The sequence below is a fragment of the Delphinus delphis genome, chromosome 2 (assembly GCF_949987515.2).
Source record: "Delphinus delphis chromosome 2, mDelDel1.2, whole genome shotgun sequence".
Classification (NCBI taxonomy): domain Eukaryota; kingdom Metazoa; phylum Chordata; class Mammalia; order Artiodactyla; family Delphinidae; genus Delphinus; species Delphinus delphis.
This window is the reverse complement of record NC_082684.1, coordinates 78,356,916-78,379,853: the sequence shown is the minus strand read 5'-3', so window position 1 is coordinate 78,379,853 and position 22,938 is coordinate 78,356,916. Positions and strand designations below refer to the sequence as shown.

At 40.7% G+C, this 22,938-nt stretch overlaps 1 protein-coding gene across 1 annotated transcript in view; it reads right to left on the bottom strand.

The window, feature by feature from the left end:
* FMN1 (formin 1) overlaps positions 1-22,938 on the bottom strand; it is a 400,563-nt gene that overhangs the window by 227,417 nt on the left and 150,208 nt on the right. The window contains exon 4 of the mRNA XM_060003541.1: positions 21,587-21,648. Within this exon, the coding sequence (XP_059859524.1) occupies positions 21,587-21,648 (62 nt within the window). The remainder of the gene's footprint in view (positions 1-21,586; positions 21,649-22,938) is intronic.

Here is a 22,938-nt window from a genome sequence, read left to right as displayed (position 1 = left end):
CATTACAGGTCCATCTCCGTTCAAACCTGGTACGTTTGTTTCGTTCAGTGGACCTCCAGACTGTTACCATATAATACACACAGGGCCTAGATGAGAGCTGACAGACACACTGACCCCAACTGAGTCAAAGCAAACATCCTACACCAAAGGCATTCATCATGCTATCATTGTGAATACCCATACTATTATTGGTAAGGATTTTTACAGTTCCAAACAAATCTCCGTTTCGAAATAATTGAGGAACCCACACACATGTTTTATTCCATGTGTATCCAAGTGTTATGAGTTATTTTCTAATCTTCCTTCACTGGGACACACACCAAAATGGTTGGACCGGGGTCCGTAGAAATCCCTTGATCAACGAAAAGAACCTTGAAATAGCACCCGTAATAATGTGGGTGACCAGTTTATTCTTTATAATGGCTACGCTTTTTTTTTTTTTTTTTTGAGTTTCTGTCTCTATTCGGCCCTCTGTATCTGCTCATGGATGTGGAGGGCTGAGCGTACTATCCCAGTTTCTACAAGGGACCTGAGCATCTGCGGGTTTTGGTATTTTCAGGGGGTCCTGGAACCGATCCCTCAGTTACTAAGGGTTGATTGTATAAGCAGTCAGGCTCGCAGAACATCTCCAGTCACAGATCTACCTAGAAAGAGGCAGGCATTTCTAGTGCTGTGCTTTCTTCATTTGGAATATGTGCAGTTGAGGTCGTAGATGGGCTGACAGCCGTATGAGTGATAAAGTGCATCCGTAGCACCTAAGCTCATAACCTCGAGAGCACAGAGACCCAAAATAATGGCCCTTTTGAGTAACTAGAGAATTCTAAAACTCCACACACGAGGTTTCCTGACCACAGGGCATCAATACCCATCATTTTTGGAAAGCTTTGGCAAAGTATCGCACTGATTTATTTGAGCTCACAGAGATCTGATGTAATATTTAAAAACAGATCTCTTCTTCGTGTAAACACGAATTAAGAAAAATGTAAATCCCCCATCTAGGTTTATTTTTTTAATATGGATTTTAATTATGTATTTAGAAATCTGGAGCGCTCAAAGCCTTAAACAGTTAAGATAATAAATGGACTCTGGCAGAACATTTGTTCTGATTACTAGATGTTTAATGATACTTGGAATGTCAAGATGCATGTGAAATTACACTCAAGTATGATGCACACAAAATAACTTGGAAAGGATCAGATCTCATTTTGACTTGATTCTTTTCTCCTGGAATACAGACAAACCACATTCTTGTTTTCTTCCTGCATTCTCCCCCTTAGATTAAACTATATTACTTTTGACTGATACTCATCTCTGTAATTTGCGCTTTTTGAAAGGATAATTGTTACGAGAATTACATTTTCAGTTTTTTCCAGTAATTGGAAGATGTAACTTTAAATCAGTAGTCTTATTTCCTAGCTGATCAAACATGGAATGTAATTCATGAATCGTTTTCAAAATAAATGTTTAACTCCTCCATGCAAAGTTGAAACGTCACTTCGAATTTAGTTTGACTCAGGTTTATAGATGGCTGTAATTTGCTCTAAGAATTTTTCTATTTTAAATGTTACAGCTGTCCATATTAAATGTGTGAAAAGACAGGGGCACTATTACCTAAAAAACGCATACATAATTTCTACACAAGTCATTCCAAAGTTAAATACTAAATATGAAGGTTAATGATGATACAGGGCCAGCTATACAATGTCTGTATCAGACCACATGACGGCTGCAGTGTTTCATACCATGAACATGCTGCTGTCTCATGGAATCTATCTGCTACAAGAGCTTACACATGCCAATTTTGTGCCATGCACCCTTCGTGGAAAAAAAATGAACTGGCTCAAGTATCTACGCCAGTCATCCATTCTAAATAATTACAAACTACTCACATTCTAAATATTTAGATTACTAGGAATCTCAGTGTTGGACCATCACCTTTCCCTCACTGCACTTCAGAGCAGTAGAAGGATTTCTGATTGCATGTCCTTGAACACAATATTAATACACATATGAAATGGATTAGAATGGCTGAGGTGTTTGAAAGGAAGGAATTTTGATTTTTATAGAGATTGACGCGAAGATCATTTTTCTTGGTCCAAATTTACTTTGTTAAACATACCCCAATCTCAGCTTGCCAAATGTAAAAGCAAGAGCCTATTTTCTTTCGAATCATTTTCTTTTTTGTATTTTTTTCTCTCCTGTATTTTTCAGATTTTCCTATCAACACAGCACAGGTAAGATTAAAAGTAGAATTAAATCCAAATATGATATACCTATAAGGAAAACAGTTAACAGTCCAGTACTAAAAAACTGGGGCTCATAAAGAAGGAAATATTTAACTTTATTTCTGTGTGTGATTGGTTTTAAAAGCTGATGGGTGGCGGGGCTTGTTAGCCATGCCAAACCCTCTAGCAACACTTACAGTTTCCAGTCACAGTAATGGTGTTTTTAAAAGTCCTCTGGTATGGGTGGTGCTTGGTTACAGGGTTTAGGGCTAAGATGTAAAATCACTCCGAGAGGTATTTCTGACAGCTGGCAGCCTCTGTGTCTCTACCTTTATTATCATCATCATCATTATTATTATTTTGGTAATTAGGCTGCTACTGAGCAAGGAGCGAGTGATGCTGTAGGAGTCCAATGTTTGGGTCTAGGTTATCATAGAACAGAGTCCATCTGCACACACTGATCCACAGCTCACAAACCTAGAAAATCTCATCTGAGAATAATAAAAGACTCTCCCAAGCTCCTATGCATAAATCCTGAATGCGATTCTTAATCTTGCAGAGATAAAGAATGAGCACAGGAGAAAAAAAGTATGAGATGACCTTCTGACCTTAAAAAGCAACAACTTAAAAAAGTTGAAATTTAATTAAATATTGGGAAGAGGTGGCTTTACTTTCCTCCAAATGATCTGTACATTCCTAAAAGAACCATGTTTAATTTTGTTCATGTGCCTGAAGATTTTGGTTTTAAACAAGCTATGTTAAATCCCAGGTAGCATATGCTCGATACCACACACCATTATGGAATACATGAGGGTTTTTCTGCCCATCTCTTAAGTTGCAATTAACACTTTCTCTGCCTTCGGCAGAGCAATCTCTGTATGGCTTAAGTGATAGAGCATTGGACTGGGAAAAGACCTGACTTCCAGCCAAGGTACATCTATCAGCTGCCTTCAAGGGCTTGGGCTCTATTATTGCTAATAAGTAGTAACCAGACGTGAGTCTCAATGGGTGGTCAGCTTCCTTGGCTATAAGGAACCCTGTCCTGTTGGGAGCATGTTGCTTCCCTCAAGGGCATTAGGAAAGAAAAGGATGAGAAGCATTAAGCTTGATTCAAAGATCAACTCCTTCAGCCTTTCAGTCTCATCCATAAAAGGAAAGGGTTTACAAATTACCAAAAACTCAAATGAGTCCATGATGCTTTCACTTAAACTATTACAAACGATCAATCACCATAACCTGTCTAGACATACAAAGTCTGATAAATGTTCATTTAAGACAATGAGAAATAAACACCATTCTCCCAGTAGAGAGTCATAAACTTTCAAAACTGGCTTAAAAAAACCTCCCGGGAACATAGTTTTCCAACTATAGTTCTCCTACATCTCTGAATTTGAAAAATACTGCCTGTATAATCCCCTTCGTTTAAACCCAGTTTCCACTACAGAGAAAGAAAAAGAGAAAACCAACCAGTGGTTAATTTATGCGCTAATGCATGCATCACTGTGATGGAAGATTCAACTGTTTGCTATTCATCGAAGGTTTACGTCTATCACGTGCTTTGGCACTGGGGGTTGGAAGGAAGGGGCTATAACCTCTGCTTTCACGATTATAATAGCAGAGTCTGATAATTGCCTAAGTCAGGGATAAAGACCCTAAGGTTTCAGAGGAGGAAGCCTTGGGAAGTCAGAGATGGTTTCATGTACAATAGGGAACACTTGCTGGGCCATGAAGGAATGGCGAGGCAGAGGGGCAGATTGTGAGCAATCGAAGCAAAAGAAAAAGGCAGGGTGATGGGAAAGTATTGGGAAAAAGTGGAAGAGAAGACTAAGGCTGTATGTTTGAATCTGATTTTAGAAAGTCTTAAATACCACACCAAAGACTTGGACTCAACCTGACTGACAATAATAGTAGGCTATGAAAGGTGTGTAAGAGAGAGGAACAACAATCTTTAAGCAATTTATAACACAGCTTGAATATAGGAAAGATGTGATGAATTAGGATGACAGTGGCAGGGTGCCAAGGCATGAGTGTATATAAGGGACGATGGAGCTAAAATTAGCATCATTTGGCAATCAACTACATGCAAAAGCTGAGGGTGCAGGAGGTGCCAAAGATGCATCTGAGATTTCTAGTCCAGACTTTGAGAACAGTGGATCCTTTAATTAGGGCAGCTAAGAAAAGACTGTTTTGTGTTGTGTTTACATTGTGTAGGGGGAGGTCAGAAGGAGACAAGGAGATGAGTCCTTTCAACCCTGGGGTTCTTTGCATTTTTGATGCTGAGGCTTTGGAAATTTTAAATGTGAGATATTAAAGACATTTCCCAGTCTAGGTTTTCCAGCAAAAACTAGAACTTTCCTGGAGCTGGAACTCAGGAAAACATTTGAATCCGAATAAATAGGTGTGAAGAGCCTTTACATAGATACAGACTTGCAGCAATAAAGGAAATCTCTAAACACAACATACAGGAAGCCAGGGAACTCAAGGCCACCTTTTGGAGAGTCACATTTGAGGGTGCTGCAGAGACAGGGCTGAGGGGGCAGCAAAGGAGATGAAGAAACACTCAGAGGGGCAGGAATAATGGAGAATTCAGCGTCTTAGAGGCTGGGGGAAGAGATCAAGCATGTCAGCACTGACATTCTAGAATCAAGGCCAGTGGAGACCCAGAGGGGACCAGCAGCACTTGATGATTACTTATCTGTGGTCTCAGCTGCTTCAGTACAGGTAGCAGAAGGCAAGTGGCAGGAGAATCTGCAACATGTAACTAACGTTTGAGAACTTTGCCATTGAGAGGACGGATGGAAACTTCAAGAAGCAGGAGTCAAGTGAAGGGATTTTAAAGTAGAGAAGAGCTGAATATACTATTACAAATAGGGGAAGGCACCTGCCAGAAAGGGAACAACGAATGAGAGAAAGCGCAGAAGAGGTGGTAGAGGGTGACATCGAAGAGACTGGGTAGGGAAATATCAGGTGTCTCTGTTTCTTTTCCTATGTGCAGCGGCCAAGGTGAAAAACAAAACAAAAAAAAAAGAGGCAAAGAAATAAGGGCATTAATAGCCTAGACACAAAGGCACTCATTCTCTATTTTCTTCTTATCTTAAAAGAAGTTCCCCCCTTTCCCCCCAGAGCTAATTCAACCTGTTGGGTCCCTGATTTCACCCTCTTCCACATTCTCGGGAACATTTTCTCATCGCTTTGCTGCTCTCCAGCCAGGCTCTCCCCTGTACCTACTCAGGTCTCCTGTTGAAAATGCAGGGTTGCTCGTGCTGGTTCCCCGTACAGTCGATGCCTAACGCGTATCTGTTCTTACTGTGGGAGAGCAGCTCCACAAATATCCCCCTATAGAATCAGAGCATCACTGTGGTGCAGGTAGGATCCCCGTTTTACGGGTTGTCCAAAGTCACAGTTGTACAAAGTAGCCGGGCTGTGACTTAAGACTGGGTCCCACTCTCAGGCCTCGTGTTCTTTCTCCCGTGCAGAGCTGTCTCTAGACACTTGTCAAGATGCCGGCAGTAGACTCCGTTTCTGTCTAAACATTACAAAGTACCTGGCTTGCTGTCAGAGGCCAAACTTTAAATGGCTGAAATAGCTTGATAGATTGCGTGAAAATTTTATGGTCCTTCCGTCAGACACCGTAATTTATTGTCACATAATACACAGTTAGAAGAACCGAAAGAAACCATCCCACAAGGGCAAACAATGGGAGGCAGTGGCCCTTTGACACGCTAAGGCCACAGGCATTTTATGGATCCAATAAGAAAGCTGCTTCTACGACCGAGAAAACAACCTCTTGATCTTGCAAAATGTTTTTGGACACCTAAAGGCTCTTTTATGACTGTGGCTGATTAAAATGAAAAGCCTAAACGACTAAAATGTTCTTTTTGATGAGTTTTTGCCATGAACTATGGACCTTGTAGTCCAGTGAGATTTGAGCCCTTTGATCCTGGGCGCTCACATAAATTTAGTCATAAAACAACATTGGATTTGATTTTACTAGTGTGGCCGATGTTGCCAGATTTGTAATGCAATCTTGTTTTCTCCCCTCCTCAGTTTTAAGCCCATCTACCATTGTTTTATAGCAGAAGCAAAGGACTTTCCATCTGATTTTGGCAATCAAGCCTTAAGACTGAGCCGCTACTCTAGAATGTGGGAATTCCACAGAGAAAATAATGACGCTGTACTCTATTCATCAACTTTGGAATCAATGTTATTTTATGCGCTGAGACTACCAAAAAGGAAAACCCTTTTTTTGCATGAAAATAATTACAGATTTTCACCACTTAAAAGGGTTAGGAGATGATGTGGTTGAGAACTGTAAGTATGAAGCAGGAAAAACAGGATCAGACTTAGCATCCATAAATTTCCAGCAGGACTAACTGAAAATTAATTTTTAAAAAATCAGAAGACCCTCCAGGTTACGTATTGAACAGCAGAACATATCTCAGTTTTCAAATTTCATTTACCTAAAAAGAACTGGTACCTGTGGGAGAAGTAAAGATTCAACAAAACATTTGTTTAACAAAAAGACACGCAATCAATATAATGCAGAGGTTTAATTCATTTCCTCTGCTAATGTTCTAATTATTTGCCTTTGCATGTGTCTGTACCACAATATAATATTCCTGTAACTTCTAATTTGAGAAGTGAAAGTTTTACTATGAAAGGTCTCTGAGGAGACCAAAATTCAAATAATATTATAAAGACCTGTATTACAGAGGCCAACATGATCAATAGTGGGGCAGCATTATTCATTTTTTATGGACTAAACATAAAACAGTTTGGGCTCACTTAGGAAGAACCATGAAATATTTAGCCTGTTCACTAGACCAGGAAATACTCATTAGAGTTGGATAAACAGTTTTTAGTAATTTTTTATTCATGGATTGCCTGAAGGCCAGGAAATTGCTCACCAAGATTATTCTGTAATTGACATGGGACACAAGAGTCATGAGCAGTCTCAACAATAAGGTCTAATTTAAAAAGGTTACCATAGAATATACAGGTCACTATCCTTTGGGCAATGCCTCAGGGCATTCTCAGTTGTAGTCTCTCAATCCCTGCCTGACCCCAATGAGCATCTCAGGATATGGTCCATCCGGAGGAATGTAATTCCAACACATGTTCACTGCCTTGCCTTTTGGTGCTAATATACTGCATTAAGCCATATAAAATTGCTGTTTTAGAGTCAAAACAGGTTAAATATCAACAATTTCATAAGATTCAACTTATAAACCCCATCCGAATTTGAATAAAAACCCCCTTTATTCTATGTTTTCTCAATTTTGTGAGAAAACTTTAAATTATGTGTATTGTATCTATTTGCAACAGAAAGGGCTCATGCCATATGTAGTATTAAGACACAGAACTATAGTATATACATACCCACTAACAGCTTCCAAAGACTGTATAAGAAGTTGTCACCTACTTGTCGAGAAAAGTAACTGTCCTGGTGGTGTGTATATATTCAGTTACGATGAGAGAAGGGTATGCAGATACCAAGAAAGAGCTTTCTCATTTCACACTCAAAAGGGTAGTACAGTGTCAGCACCTTCTTCCTTCCTATTAATTAATTCATTCACCAAATATTTACTGTGTACTTATTATGTTCAAGTAGTGGTCTAGGTACCCAAGAAAAAAAATCAAGCTGTGCAAAACAGAGAAGCAACAGTGGTAGTTTTAGTAGTTCCAGTTTCAGCGGAAGCAGCCGTCAGCACTGATAGAAAGTGAGTGCTTTTTGTCAGAGAGCGTGAATTCTCCCAGCCAGTATCACCTCCTACCCGCAAGATGTCCACGCTTCCCAACTGTCCTGTCCACTTCCCCTCTGGCTCCCCTACTATTTATCCCGTGCAACAGCAGCCGGGGGGGTCTTTGGAAAACACAAATCTATCCTATTCATGTCACACACTTCTCCGCTCAGACTTAATAGATGCCCACTGTTCTGAGGATGAAATTGGAAAGCCTTAAGAAGACCAACCAGACCCTTCCAGAATCCGGTCTCTTGTTCCCCTCCACACCCAAGGTTTTCAAACTGTGGTCTGTGATCCACGAGTGGGATAACAAATCAATTTATGCCTTATCACCAGCATTTTTAAAATACGGGAGTTGAATAGACCAGAATACATCACGTGAAATAATTTCTGCTTAACAGAACCCTTATTTCACGCACACACAAACATGTAATCTGAGTTTTGATGTAAAATTGATTTCTTAGTCCAGGATGCAGTTTAAAAACTTTGAAAAATCCTACTCCAGAGCTTCTCCCCCAGACTCTCTCGTATTTGATACTCACTGCCCTCTGGGCACACTGGCCTCTCCAGAGTCCTCAAACCAACCACACTCCTCTTCACCCTTTGTGTCTCTGCTTAAATGTCACTTCCTAAAAGTATCCTTCCCTGACCCCTCCAATCTAAATTATAGTCTATCCATAGCACCTCGTTCTGTATTTTTCCTCACAGCACTCATCATATTAACTGATTATTTTATCAACATCTGTCTCTGACTGGACTATAGGCTCCCGACAAGAAAGTAGAGATCATGTGTGTTCTGTTCCCTCCAGCACCTAGCACAGTGCCTGACACCTAGTCAGCAGTTTAACATATAGTGAATGAACGAATAATAGAGAGACCTCTAATTTCTTTTCGATGAGTCCCTTCTTAGAGGAAACACAGATGCTCCATTTCAAAAGGCACTGCTTTTTTGGTGGCTCTTTGTCTTCTGTCATGTAGAATGTGCACCTATATTTATGGCCATAAACACAACACATACGGTTTCTGTTATTACGTGAAGCATTATGCCTATGAGTATAGACCTATCCATACGTATTTGTGTATGCTGTTCTGTGCAAAAAACGAAGAGCGATTTTCTTTTTCATGTGTTTAAGGCAAAGCTCTAAACTGGAAAGCTCCTTTAATCATCAACAGAACACTTGGAGCTTTATGAAGAGAAAAAGAGTTAAGGTGACCTCCAGTGGTGAGACTGGGGGATGGCTTCCAAAATAACTGTAATACACAGATAACCGATCACACAGATCCACCTATCTATGCAATACCTTTCTCAATTAATACTTTAAATTATGCGTATCATATCTATTTTCAACAGGTAGGGGGTCACTGCACACAGAGTGTTAAAAGAAAATAAGCAGAACTGTATTACAGAGACACCTAGAGCAGCTTTTTTTTTTTTTTTTTTGCAGGAACCCCCGAAGTTTTAGTGTTTAACAGCACAACTGACCAAGGTCCAAGACGTGAAGTTACCATGTTCAGGAAACAGGGTGGGCAGGGGAGGGAAATCACTCTATAAACTAACTCTATCGTACGTGGTAAGAAGAATGCACACTTTATAACTGCCACTCATAAATAATTAAAGAAATTGCCACTCATTTAAGGCAATCAGAACACCTGAGACTTGAGAATTCTCTTAGCTGAGATCTAAGATCGGAAATTTGCAAATTCCATTGAAAGGAGATAATTTTAAAATGCTAACACTGCATAGTCTTTCCCTTCATTAGCCTCTGGGTAATATGAGGGACTTAGTTTACGCTGCCTGTTATTCAGCCTTTATTGTACATTCTGTTCTTTTAACTAAACAGTAAATACTCTGAGAACATAATCCATGTGGGGATTAAACAAAATAATCCAGGGTATGTGCTAAGTAGAATATCTGGCATATGGTAATATACAATAAGTGTTAGCTGCTATTATTAAGTGATGGTTTGTTTTTTTTTAAATAAATTTACTTATTTATTTATTTATGGCTGTGTTGGGTCTTCATTGCTGCACATGGGCTTTCTCTAGTTGCGGCGAGCAGGGGCTACTCTTCGTTGCAGTGCGCGGGTTTCTCATTGCAGTGACTTATCTTGTTTGTGGAGCACGGGCTCTAGGCGAGCGGGCTTCAGTAGTTGTGGCACGTGGGCTCAGTAGTTGCGGCTCGCGGGCTCTAGAGTGCAGGCTCAGTAGTTGTGGCGCACGGGCTTAGTTGCTCCGCGGCGTGTGGGATCTTCCCGGACCAGGGCTCGAACCCGTGTCCCCTGCATTGGCAGGCGGATTCTTAACCACTGCGCCACCAGGGAAGTCCCCTTAAGTGATGTTTTATCTCTAGCACATTTCATATTTGACAGGTGCTCAATGAGTATTTTTATAAAAAAGATAAACTATAAAAAGCAGAGTTATAGGGGCTTCCCTGGTGGCACAGTGGTTGAGAGTCCGCCTGCCGATGCAGGGGACACGGGTTCGTGCCCCGGTCCGGGAAGATCCCACATGCCGCGGAGCGGCTAGGCTCGTGATCTATGACCGCTGAGCCTGCGCGTCTGGAGTCTGTGCTCCGCAACGGGAGAGGCCACAACAGTGAGAGGCCCGCATACAGCAAAAAAAAAAAAGCAGAGTTATATATATATATAATTGTATTTTAAGGAGTTTATCTTTAGAGCAAGAACAATTTTGAAACGCAATACCTCATAGCAGAGACTTGGGGGGCCCTAACTCTTGGGGTGCTTTCACATATTCCGATATTTCTTTCATAAAATCATAGCAGCAGCAATATTTCCTTTAACAGGCAGTAATGGAAACGAGAGCATCACACTTATATCACAAAAATATTAAAAGCAATGCTCTTTGGAACATTAGGTATAACATTAATCACAGAATTTATTTTTTTATATATATACAGGTGCATGGTTTATATTGAGTAAACGTTACTGCCAAAGAATACACATCAACAGCCACTGGCTTAAAGTGAACTGAACGTGCTGCTCCTCAGAACAAATAAGTAGTTATTTTCCGTCATCTACCACTGCCACTGTACCTCCGGTCCCACACTTAGCTATCACAACAGCTGCAATCAGCAACATATCAACCAAGTTACAATGTCACCATGACCACAGTTTCAGATGAGAAACTGAAACTCCGAAAGGTTTAGATCATTTAAGACCATGCATCTAGTTGGTAATGGAGATAGGATTCAACCCAAGGAAGATTCCACACCTGTGTTTCTACTCAGCCATCCTGCCTAGAGTTGTGTTAACATTTCATCCAATGGATGGTTAGTTGACTTCATTATGTGGGTTTATTTTTCAGCAAATTCTGCTGCTAAGGTCCGTCGTTCTTAAGGCCTGATATTCTACCCAAGGAGAGATCAAAGGCAAGGGTCAGTCCAGAACCAAGGTCATGGTACAAATCCTCTCGAGGCAAGGACCTTCAAGGTGGAAGAACGTTCAGAGGCTCAGTGTAGAGGTTGAGCGCCGCTTCACAGGGTTGGTGTAAGAACTCATTTAATCCTCATACAGAAAGACTGGAACATTGTAAGTGCTCACTAAATTATCAGCTATTATTACTCCTTCAACAGAAGCAGCTGCGGTGAAATGATCAAAGCTCTCGCGCGCGCGCACACACACACACACACAAAGACATCATAAATTCACACTCTAGATTCCAAAGCCCACATGAGGCTGGACTTGTTAGAAGCAGCACAGGTGCCCATTTATCACATGTGGGCACATCCTACAAATAGGTGACAGCACAGGGAAGAGGCACATCACCCATTTGCTTAAGGAGTCAGTAATGCTGGAGCTCTGCTGGGGAAGATAGGTTTGAGAACAGCTGAGGAATTATATTCAAATTGCAGAAATCAATGAAGTGAGTAGCTGGCAAGATGCAGAGAAGTTTTGCCACTGTATTTTCTTACTTAATTTATGGTCTCAGAAATTGATTCCTCTGAGATTCAGGTTTCAAATCTCTAAGATGAACATAGACAAATATCAAGATTATGGTGACAAATACTAGAGGCTCTTCCTCAAGCTGGGCTCAGGACCAGCTACGAGAAATGCAGTTCTAGGTGCTCTTTTCTTCTCTACTTAGGTAGGAAGAACAGCTCGTCATTTCTGAACCCAGCGAAATAAGAGGTCTCTGTTGCTCTTTTTTCTTTCTTTATAAACATCACATAAATGTCTCCATTTTTTTGTTTTTTTACCATAGAAAGAGCTTGTACAGGATAAAAATAAGGGATGATCTGCAGAAGTCTTTGCCACAGGATGAGGGGAAGAGGGAAAATGAAAAGTTAGAAAACCATTATACTAGAGAAAGTACGTCAAATCAGTTGACAAGTGGACAGTGAAAACAGAGCAGATTTAGAAACCAGACAGACCTGGTTAGGAGATCTTGCCATTCCGCCAGCCAGCTATGAACACGCAGGATAGCACTTAACTTCTGAGCCTCACTTGTTTCGAAATTACGTGTATAAAGCACCAAGTAGAGTGCCTGGCCGTTTGTACTTCATATTCAACAATTATGGTCATAACCATCTCCAATTAAGTCAGAAAGCAAAGGGTACTCAGCATTTAAACTCTGAAAATCAAACAAAGCTTCTCCCTATTGCTTCCTAAAAATGTAGTAGAGGGCTTCCCTGGTGGCGCAGTGGTTGAGAGTCCGCCTGCCGATGCAGGGGACATGGGTTCATGCCCCGGTCCGGGAAGATCCCACATGCCGCGGAGCGGCTGGGCCCGTGAGCCATGGCCGCTGAGCCTGCGCATCCGGAGCCTGTGCTCCGCAACGGGAGAGGCCACAGCAGTGAGAGGCCCGCATACTGCACAAAAAAAAAAAAAAAAAATGTAGTAGAACACCAACCATACCCAAGTGTTTGCACGAAGAGCTATCTCTTGCTCACCCTTCCAACACAGCTGCCCTCTCTATTCCATCAATAGCCCTTTCAGGGAAGGACAGGAGGAAGAAAGAAAGGGAATAAGGAAGGAAGGAAAAAGGAAGAGAAAAGAAATGTAAAACCTCACAAAGGTCTAAAAGCTCCAAGGATGTTTGCTTGGTACGCATGAAACCACGGAGGAAAGAGGATGAGGACTTTCTTACTTAGCCTCTCCAAGCTCTATACCGGGGGTCACCAGCGTGGATGTCTACAGGGCCTGGCAATCCACATCAGCAAGACAACAGGGAACGTGGGGAAGAGTTGCGGCAAATTACGAGTACACGTGCTCATTTACATTGATTCAGGGGTGACTTTTTAAATGACATTAACATGAGCAAACTCACTCCTCTGGATTGTGTTTGACGGCGCCACAGAGTTAAGAACTCTTTGGCTCTCCTAATGCTACCTCTAAAACAGCTTGCTACTGAAACACCCTGAGTCACGACGAAATTTCTAGCAACGTCCAGTCATACTGCTCAGCAACTATTCATCATATTATGACTCATTGCCCAGCACTGCTGCAGGTAATGTGGGACCAGGGGACCTCAAAGACTTCTGGGATGAGTTGAGGCGGACACACGGGCCCACTCTTCCCAGGCCAGAAATAACTGAACTTCAGAAGGAAATGTAGACTACCTAGTCCTATACTCTTACTTTATGGGTAAAAAAAAACCTATTACTCACCCAATGGTACACGACTGTACAAAACACACAGCATTATGCAGCAAGGCAGGACAAGTGTGGGGAGAAGGAAGCACTCCCCACAGGAGTGCTCATGAAGTGCTCGTTTCTCATGAAGAGTCAAAAAAGCAAAAGCCGCTACCAGAAACTAACACAACATTGTAAATCAACTACACTTCAATTTAAAAACATTTTTTAAAAAGCAAAGGCCAACATTCAAAAAGTCACTGGTCCAACATCAGCCTGTCCCCTAAAGTCAAAAACTATTGAAAGGGCTTCCCTGGTGGCGCAGTGGTTGAGAGTCCGCCTGCCGATACAGGGGACACGGGTTCGTGCCCCGGTCCGGGAAGATCCCACATGCCGCGGAGCGGCTGGGCCCGTGAGCCATGGCCGCTGAGCCTGCGCGTCTGGAGCCTGTGCTCCACAACGGGAGAGGCCACAGCAGTGAGAGGCCCGCGTACCACAAGACAAACAAAACAAAACAAACTATTGAAAAAAGAATAACCATCTGGGGCCACATGAGTGACTCAAGTTCAGAGTTTAAGACTCGGTGGGGTTTTTACAGCAGCACTATTCACAACAGTCAAAACATGGAAACAACCTAAATGCCCATCATCAGATGAATGGATAAAGAAGATGTGGTGGAATTAATTGCTTTGTGTTTTCCATCAAAGTTCAACTCCAAATATATCTGCAAGCTTCTAGGTAGCCAGGGGCCCAAAAGGCATCTCAACACCAGCAAACCAGCAAATCTACTAAACTCCTAACATTGTACTGTATATACACAATAAAACAATAAATTAAAATAATATTTCCCAACACTTTGTCTTCTTTCCTGGCATCTCGGTAATGAAATATCGGCACTTAGGGGAATACCATAATGGTTTAATGAAATCATCATATTTCATATTTGCAAAAGTTTTGTTTATCAATCTACAAACTACTCCCCTTCCCTCAAAGTATTCTCCATAAATTAATACATTTAAATGTGTTGTGTTGATAACAAAGAACATACCAGATGGGAAAGGCTCAGGATGTACGTGTCTTTATAAATTTAGCTGTATCGGCTCGAGTTGGTACTCAATTTTGTTTCAACAGCAGTGTGTTTACTATTAGAAATGGACCAGTGGGGTGGGTTGGAGAGAGAAAAGGAAGTCTACAAGTTCCTCTTAGTGGAGGCCAACATACCATTTGGTTCTCTGGGGGACCACGAGGTAGAATGCAAGTTAATTTCTAGTTTGGCGCCCATCCCTGGATCATTTCACAGTAGGAGTTACCAGATTAGAAATGTGCTGGTGTTGCACAATGAGCAGGGGCCTGCCAGAGGCCATTGCTCAGTCAAGTTTCCCCTTAGTGAAGGACTGTGCCTGTGATGAATGGGGTAAATAGAAAACGTTCCCGTAAAGGAAATGTGACTGCTGGCTAGTTCTTTTTCTTCTGTCCCACAACCCAAAGAACATTAGTCAATAACAGATAAAACAATGTGTCATTTCCACGGCACTTACTTCCAAACTGCTGAAAGGGCTGGTCAAAAACAATATTCTTAAATTATCCAAGCTCCTCAAAAGCCAGATGTGGGGCACGCATTGTTTTTTTCTTCGACTTTCAAAATTGAAGAAGTCAAGAGTCAAAGAAGTCCTACCCGTCCCTCATGCTTTTCTCCCGTCAGAAAGAAGAACCGGCCCTCCTATCGAAGCTGCATTTACCATTCTGAGAAGGTGCATCCCCTCCCTGACTCAGGCATCCTAATCAGCACTGGGAGCTTGAGGGCAGAGTGTCACTGAACACCGGAACAGTGTCCCACAGAAGCAAGCAGAGCTGAGAAGAGGCCCCCCACCGGGTTAGAAAGGGGAACCTCCGGAAGAAGCTAAAAGGAAAACGGGGGAGGGGGGTGTAAATAACAGGGCTTTGGAGACTGAGTTACATAACCCTAAGGCTGAAAGGACACTGTGGTGGACAAATTGAAATTTTTAAACAAGTATGCTTGGGCCAATAATAAAAATTCAAAGGTACTATTAGTATATGGCCTGGTCCATCCCTCATTTTATAAATTAGGAAACTGAGTCCAAAAAATTGCCCGAAGTTCACATTGTTCTTCGTCCCCAAAGTAAGACCTCACTCCAGACCTTCTGTTTCTAGATCTAACATTCTTTCCGTTAATGTTGCATTGATTAATAGAAAGAGCATCGGCTTCAAAGTCAGACAGATCTAGGTGGATTCAAATTCAGGTTCCTCCACTTAACTAGTCTAGGACTTCTGACAATTCCTGGTCTCTGGGAGCCTCAGGCTTTGTCATGTATAAAATGGGGACAAATCTATTACTTTGCTTATATTTCTACATTTACTCTTTATGATACAAACACCAGATGCATAGAACAAAGGTCGGCACACAGTGAGGATCTGATTACATTTAGGTGCTAATGTTTTTGAATCATAGGTTGTTAGATATTTCAAAGAAATATCTATGTATCATCTATGTGCCAAGCACTTTGCTGGGTTCTTTCAAAGACAGAAAGAAAACTGCTCCCCCCAGGTGCCTACAATCAGATTAATAAGCAGGACCTTGATAGCATGAAAAGGTGATGAGACCACTCAAAGGATTTCACTTGAACTCAGATGTGCCTTGTACATTAAGATTATACGAATCAACATAGAGCAGTTCAGAAACATCAGTTACTTGGAGGAAAAAAAGAATTATGTGAGAAACAAGCTATACAGTCCTCCTTCCCTCCCTCCCTCCATTCTTCTCTATTCATGGTAAAGCTCTAACAGGGGAACAAGATACTTTTCAAATTTATTTGACCATGAAATACTTTTGTCAAGGAGCATTTCAGAGGCTCACCGTTCAGTAGAATGAGCTTTGGGAAAGCCCGGTTTAGACCCCCTGATATAGATAGAGCACAGATGCCGAAGAACAGCTGGAAGATCATGGAAAAGTCACCCTCAAAGAATAAGTCAAAGTCCCAGGGAAGTCCTCAACCAAACGAGCCTGAGGACCACTCTAAACTCAAGCTACCTAATTATAAGGAGACCTGTGCAGGGCAAAAGGAATGAGAGATAGTATTTACTGAGCATGTGTTGGTAACCGAGTATACGTCATATTGAACAATCCTAGAAGGCAGGCATCATCAAATTATCATAATTTTTTAAATTATTTTTTTAATTGAGCTATAGTTGATATATAATATTTTATAAGTTACAGATGTACAACACAGTGATTCACAATTTGTAAAGGTTATACTCCATTTACAGTTATTGTAAAATATTGGTTATATTCCCTGTGCTGTACTATATACCCTTGTAGCTTATTTATTTATATTTTAATATATAAAATTGAATTATTTATATAGATTATATTGCTTTATTGAGTTTTTTAAATCATAAAACTAGTACATATGCATGTTGAAAATTCAAGGAATTCAGAACTGCCTAATTAACAAAGAAAAAAATCCTAACCTGGCAACCACCGTAAACATTATGGGAAATAAAATTTTCAAATCACTATTTATGAGCCCACACACGCACATACACACAATTTTTATATAGGAATCATACCACTAATAGGCAACTTAATTTTTTTTTACTCAATAATGTTTAATCTATCTTAAATATCAGTACTACATTCTACAGTGTAGTGAGCATCTGTTGTTTTTTTTTTAAACATCTTTATTGGACTATAATTGCTTTACAATGGTGTGTTAATTCCTGCTTTATAACAAAGTGAATCAGCTATACATATACATATATCGCCATACCTCCTCCCTCTTGCGTCTCCCTCCCACCCTCCCTATCCCATCCCTCTAGGTGGTCACAAAGCACTGAGCTGATCTCCCTGTGTTATGTGGCTGCTTCCCACTAGCTTATTTATTTTATACATAATAGTTTGTACCTCTTAATCCCTTACCCCTATCTTGCCCCTCCCCCCTTCCCTTTCCCCACTAGTAACCACTAGTTACTATATCTGTGAGTCTATTTTGTTAGATTCACTAGCTTGTCTTATTTTTTTAGATTCCACATATAAATGATATCATACAGCAATTGTCTTTCTCTGACTTATTTCACTTAGCATAACACCCTCTAAGTCCATCCATGTTGTTGCAAATGGCCAAATTTCACTCTTTTCTATGGCTGAGTAGTATTCCACTGTATGTACATATATGCGTGTGTGTGTGTGTATATATATATATCACATCATCTTTATCCATTCATCTGTTGATGGACAGTTAGGTTGCTTCCATACCTTGGTAATTGTAAACAATGCTGCTATGTACAGTGGGGTGCATGTCTTTTTGAATTAGTGTTTTTGTTTTTTTCAGATATACACCCAGGAGTGGAACTGCTGGGTCATATGGCAGTTCTGTTTTTAGTTTTTTGAGAAACCTCCATACTGTTTTCCACAGTGGCTGCACCAATTTATATTCCCCCCAACAGTGTAGGAGGGTTCCATTTTCTCCACATCCTTGCCAACATTTGTTATTTGTGCATCAATATGATTATTATTGCACAAATGCTGAAACTGAGAGAAGTCCCAGAGACGTTGATTAATTTCCTAATGTCATCGTGCAAGGAGTTGAACTGAATCCTGACTCGAAAACCTGAGTTCTTTCATACTCTCGTCACGCATAAAATAGTATCACACCTGGTTCTCTGACTACGATAAGACAAAGACCAACTATGTAAAGAAAGATTTTCCACAAGAGCTGTGACAGCTGTGACTGTCAAACCTTGCTCCTTGCTCCTTGCTCCTAGACAATCCTTCATTTATACCGTGGTAGAATTAGTTTTATCACATGCCTTAAAAGGGCAGGTGTGAACTATGTTTCTACCCAATGGCCATGAACTTGTTATGCAATGGCTACCACAAGCAAAAATTTCTCAAATAAGTATCTGTAAATGTAAGGTGCCACTTTTTCAAAAATAAAATCAGTAACACAGAATTACTCAAAACTGAAAACTGAACTAGAGGATACTGAATATTATGAAGTGGTCATATACTCTCTACGGCAGAGTTTGCTAAATAAAGGGCATATTGGGCAAAATTTAAGAATTCTGCTGGTTATAATCATAAATGACATGAAATAGTCAAGCCATGGAAAATGTCTGACCTGCCACCACTCTCCTGCTGGAGCTTTCAGTAGAAAAGTCAGCCAAGTGCTTTGAGTTGAAGGTATATATAAATTGATGGAATTTGGAAATGGATTCATTCAAGTCATCAATAAGTTTTTGCTTTTGAACTACAGGGAGACTATGTATCTAAGGTGCTGCACGTTTTGAAAAGCTGGTCTCAGGACCAAGCCCTTTCTAGAGCACAGCCTTCCACAAATGTGGGCTACAGAGCATGCATGAGATTACAACTCCAGACTCCCCAATTACAAGCCTTGGGACTCTGGGCTGAAAGTTTCAACTTCCAATCAAATCACTTAAAGTGATAAGGATTCCATTTTCCAGGTGGGGGAATTGAACAATTAAATGACTTCCCTACAAATCTATCGTCTAAAACAGAATAGCAAACTGAGTTTAGGTTCTCTGTTGAACCATGCTGTTTCTTTAAAGTTTATGAAAACAGTCTCAAAAAACTAAATGTCATACATATCAAATCTTGTATATGGCGATAGAATGGATCACTTTTCTTGTATCCTTTAAGCATGGAATCTTTCTTATTCTAGAAAGGCATTTTGAAGAAGTCCTGAAACACGTCTGACTTCTCCGTGACCTGTTAAGTGGAGAAAGAAAATCTAACAGGCAATGAAGGCTGCAAGTGGAAATCCATATAAAGAAATGAGTAAGGAAACAGCTGCTCACCAATTGTCTTTAACCAGTCCTGTGACAGGAGATGTGACTTTGTGGACTAAAACAGGTGGAGATGGTATTATTCAGCAAGTACCCCAAGAGTACAGCCAGGCTGGGTTGTTGTTTTACAAATATGTGTCTGTTCTGACTGGTTGGTGTTGCTACCCACTTAGTTATTTTCTACGTCTCCCAGAGAACAGGGGTTCATGACAGCATACAGGAGCCAGGCAGGGAAAACGGCCCACAATGGGGACAGTGGCAAACTGGAGAACACGTGTCCTCCTCGAAGTGACGTCTGCCCCTTACTAGAAATCTCTCCATATTTGAAACTATTCCTAATTGAATCTTTAAAATTCTCTGTTTGCCAACAAGACACTTCTCTAGGTCAGATGAGGAATAAGAGTTGCCAGTTTCCTATCAAGAGCTGTCAGACTGCTGGACTAGTTCCCGACTACAGTTCAGCGTACAGATGGGGTACACTGCCCCATCTGTATGCTGATGGCAAGAGCGTGCCATTGCCACAGGGTTTCAGCAAGTTGGTATAAATCATCAATATGGGACTTTTTTTTTTTTTAGTTTACTAACAGCACTACAAGAACATAATTATTTCAGAGATACTTAAAACTGAAGGTATAATTAGGAACATTTTTTAACGTTTACTACTGTCAATCATATCTTGGTCTAACCTTGGTCTAACCTTAAGTGGAGATCATGATCCCAATATACCTCTTCCCCTTCCATTTACTCTTCTCTTCCCCTTCTCCAACCTTCTCCTAGTTTGATATGTGAGATCACGGGACTTTTGTGGAGATGAAAAGACATGAAATAATGCACAGAATGTGCCTAGAAAAATGCCCAGCACAAAGGAAGAACCCGGAGATTGTAAGTACCTGTGGTTCCTGTGAATATTATTTAGCTGTCAAAGTCCTCCCAGGGCTGGTCTACAACTTGAGGAAGGTACTGTTAACTCTTATAGCTGAGCTGTTAAAAAAAACTTCTCACGGAGTCACTTCTGTACCACCCTCTTTAGCAATCTGCCTCTTAAATTAATCCCTACCTTCAGCTTCTCTGAGACAGCTGAGAATCTTTTGCACACCAGAACAAAGGAAAAAAGGTGTCTGTAGAACCTTTGGCAACAAAGGAGATAAGGGCCTCCCCCTCTCTTTGTCCCCTAGGAGTCAGAGGTACTTTTCCACTTTTTTGTTTCTTTGTGAAATGGACTCATTCTCTCCTCCAAACTACTTAAACCAAGCTGGAGAGGGGTGGCCTGTATTCATACCCCATATGACTTATTTGATGATCTTTCTGCTACCTGCAGTGACTTCATATACAGTCCAGTACACCATCACAGTTATTTTAAAAAGGATATTATCACTTAATGGAAAGAAGAATATTTGATCCACACACTCACTGACTTAGCATGTAATGAGTTAGGCACTATACAGACTACCAAGTTTGATTTGAATTTCGCTAATATTCTCTCCTGAGATATGGGGTCAACCCCAGCCATCAGTAAACTAGAATCAGTGCCTGATTCAATATTGAGTTATGTGAAATTGAGACTCTGAAACTTCCTGTTACAGGCACAGCAAGCAAATACCAAACGTAGGGAATGATAATGAGTGGGGACAAAGGAAAGGATGCCTCAGACTTTCTGGGCTTCACAAAGGAGATCAAGTCAGCAACTTCCAAGCACTCCCTGGGGATACGGAATGGCTGGCCCAGCACAACTCTTCCTCCTACTAGGGCCACTTCCTTAAGTGCTTTAATCTGCTTGACATCACATTGCAGACATATGCTAAGTGACAGACAGATATGAACACATGGCTGGGAGGATGCCCAACAAAATAATTCGCACTGTGCACAGGAAACAATTTTTCAAAGCCTTCTTCTAAACAGTAAAAGCCTAAATACTCTTATCTTCTTGCCTGCTTTCCAAATAAAACCATCATTGTCTCCAATCAAATCCTTTTCCCAAATGCATTTGTGGTATTATTTTTTTTTTTTTAAATAGGAATTGAATTCTATTAAAAATGGAGTTCAAGGCTTTCATCCCCAGGATAAACTCAAGGCCCGGTGGCAGGTGCAAGGTGCAGATGCTGTCTAGGTAAATATGTCAACAAAAGCAGAGTCTTTACTTCAGCACATGAGAAAACCAAGTATCAGTCTCAGATAACCAGTTCAGGAGAATCAAAGAGATATACCTGCAGGTTTTCAATTTCTTCTTTGTGCTCCCTCTTCAGGTGTAGAATAGCAGCTTGGTATTCTGTAATCACAAGAGAAGCCAATTACAAAGAAGCACAAAATTAGGCACAAAATTCAAGTGAATATTTCCAAGATTCCAGAGGCCCTCCTACAAGTCAACTGAGTAAATAAATACCACAGTTGGACATTAACCTGATAAGAGATGATGAAAACGGGGGCAAACCAGAGCAAGAAGCTCAGAATAGAAGGGAGATTTACTCCGATTTAGCAAATCCTGAATTATGAGACGTCCCAAATTAAGCAGATAGGATAGGGTTAAAAAAAAAAAAAAAGGTATAATAAGTGTTCCAGATAAAGACCGGGTCCGGTGTTTGTCTTTGAGGAGTTAAAGCCCCACAAAGAACAAATACAGTCATGTTAAGAGCAGACACACAGGAAATAAAAGAAAACGTTTCTATGTGAGATCACAGAACTCTATTTTTAACTGTTTCCCCCCCAAAAAAAAAAAAAAAAAAATCTCCATTTGAATAAGCAAGCAGCCAGGGCTGATTTTAATCTTTAGATCACTTCAGAAAGTCAAGACCATTTGTCACGTGGATGAGAGACTCTAGGGTGAGTTGAGGTTGAAAGGAGGACAAAAATAAATTTCTGGTCCAATTTTCATCTGAGTCTAATAATGTTTATTCCAACAATAAGTCCTAAGTGTACACAGGAACTCCTGCCAACCACTCAAACTACCATCCCGCTGGCAAAGCATGAAGCACCCGGGACGACTTTATTTCCAGCGGGACAACTAAGAATGTGGGGTCAGTCACAGCACTCTACAGGCTGCAGAGAACCACAGAGCAAAACGCTAGAAGAAAAACTTGCTGTGGCATAAGTCGCTTTACTTTTTTTTTTAAATGCAAATGTGTTTGGGGCTGTGATTATGAGTAAGAAAGAAGTCATTTAGATGTCATTTAAAAATGTATGAAAAGGCATGCTATTTCTTCAGATGGATTCCAGAAATTCAGGCATGGAAGTTTAGGTTTCAATTCAAAAGCCGATGACACACACACTATATATAAAATAGATAACGAATAAGAACCCACTGTCTAGCACAGAGAACTTGTCTCAATACTCTGTAATGGCCTATATGGGAAAAGAATCTAAAAAAGAGTGGATATATGTATAACTGATTCAGTTTGCTGTACAGCAGAAACACAACACTGTAAATCAACTATATTCCAATAAAAAATTTTTTTAAAAAGTGGATGAGGAAAATCTCTGGGAAAGCTGTGAGAGAGAGGAGTGTTGCTGTTGATAACTGTGACTAACCACACCACGACTCAGATGGGAGATGTGTTCCACT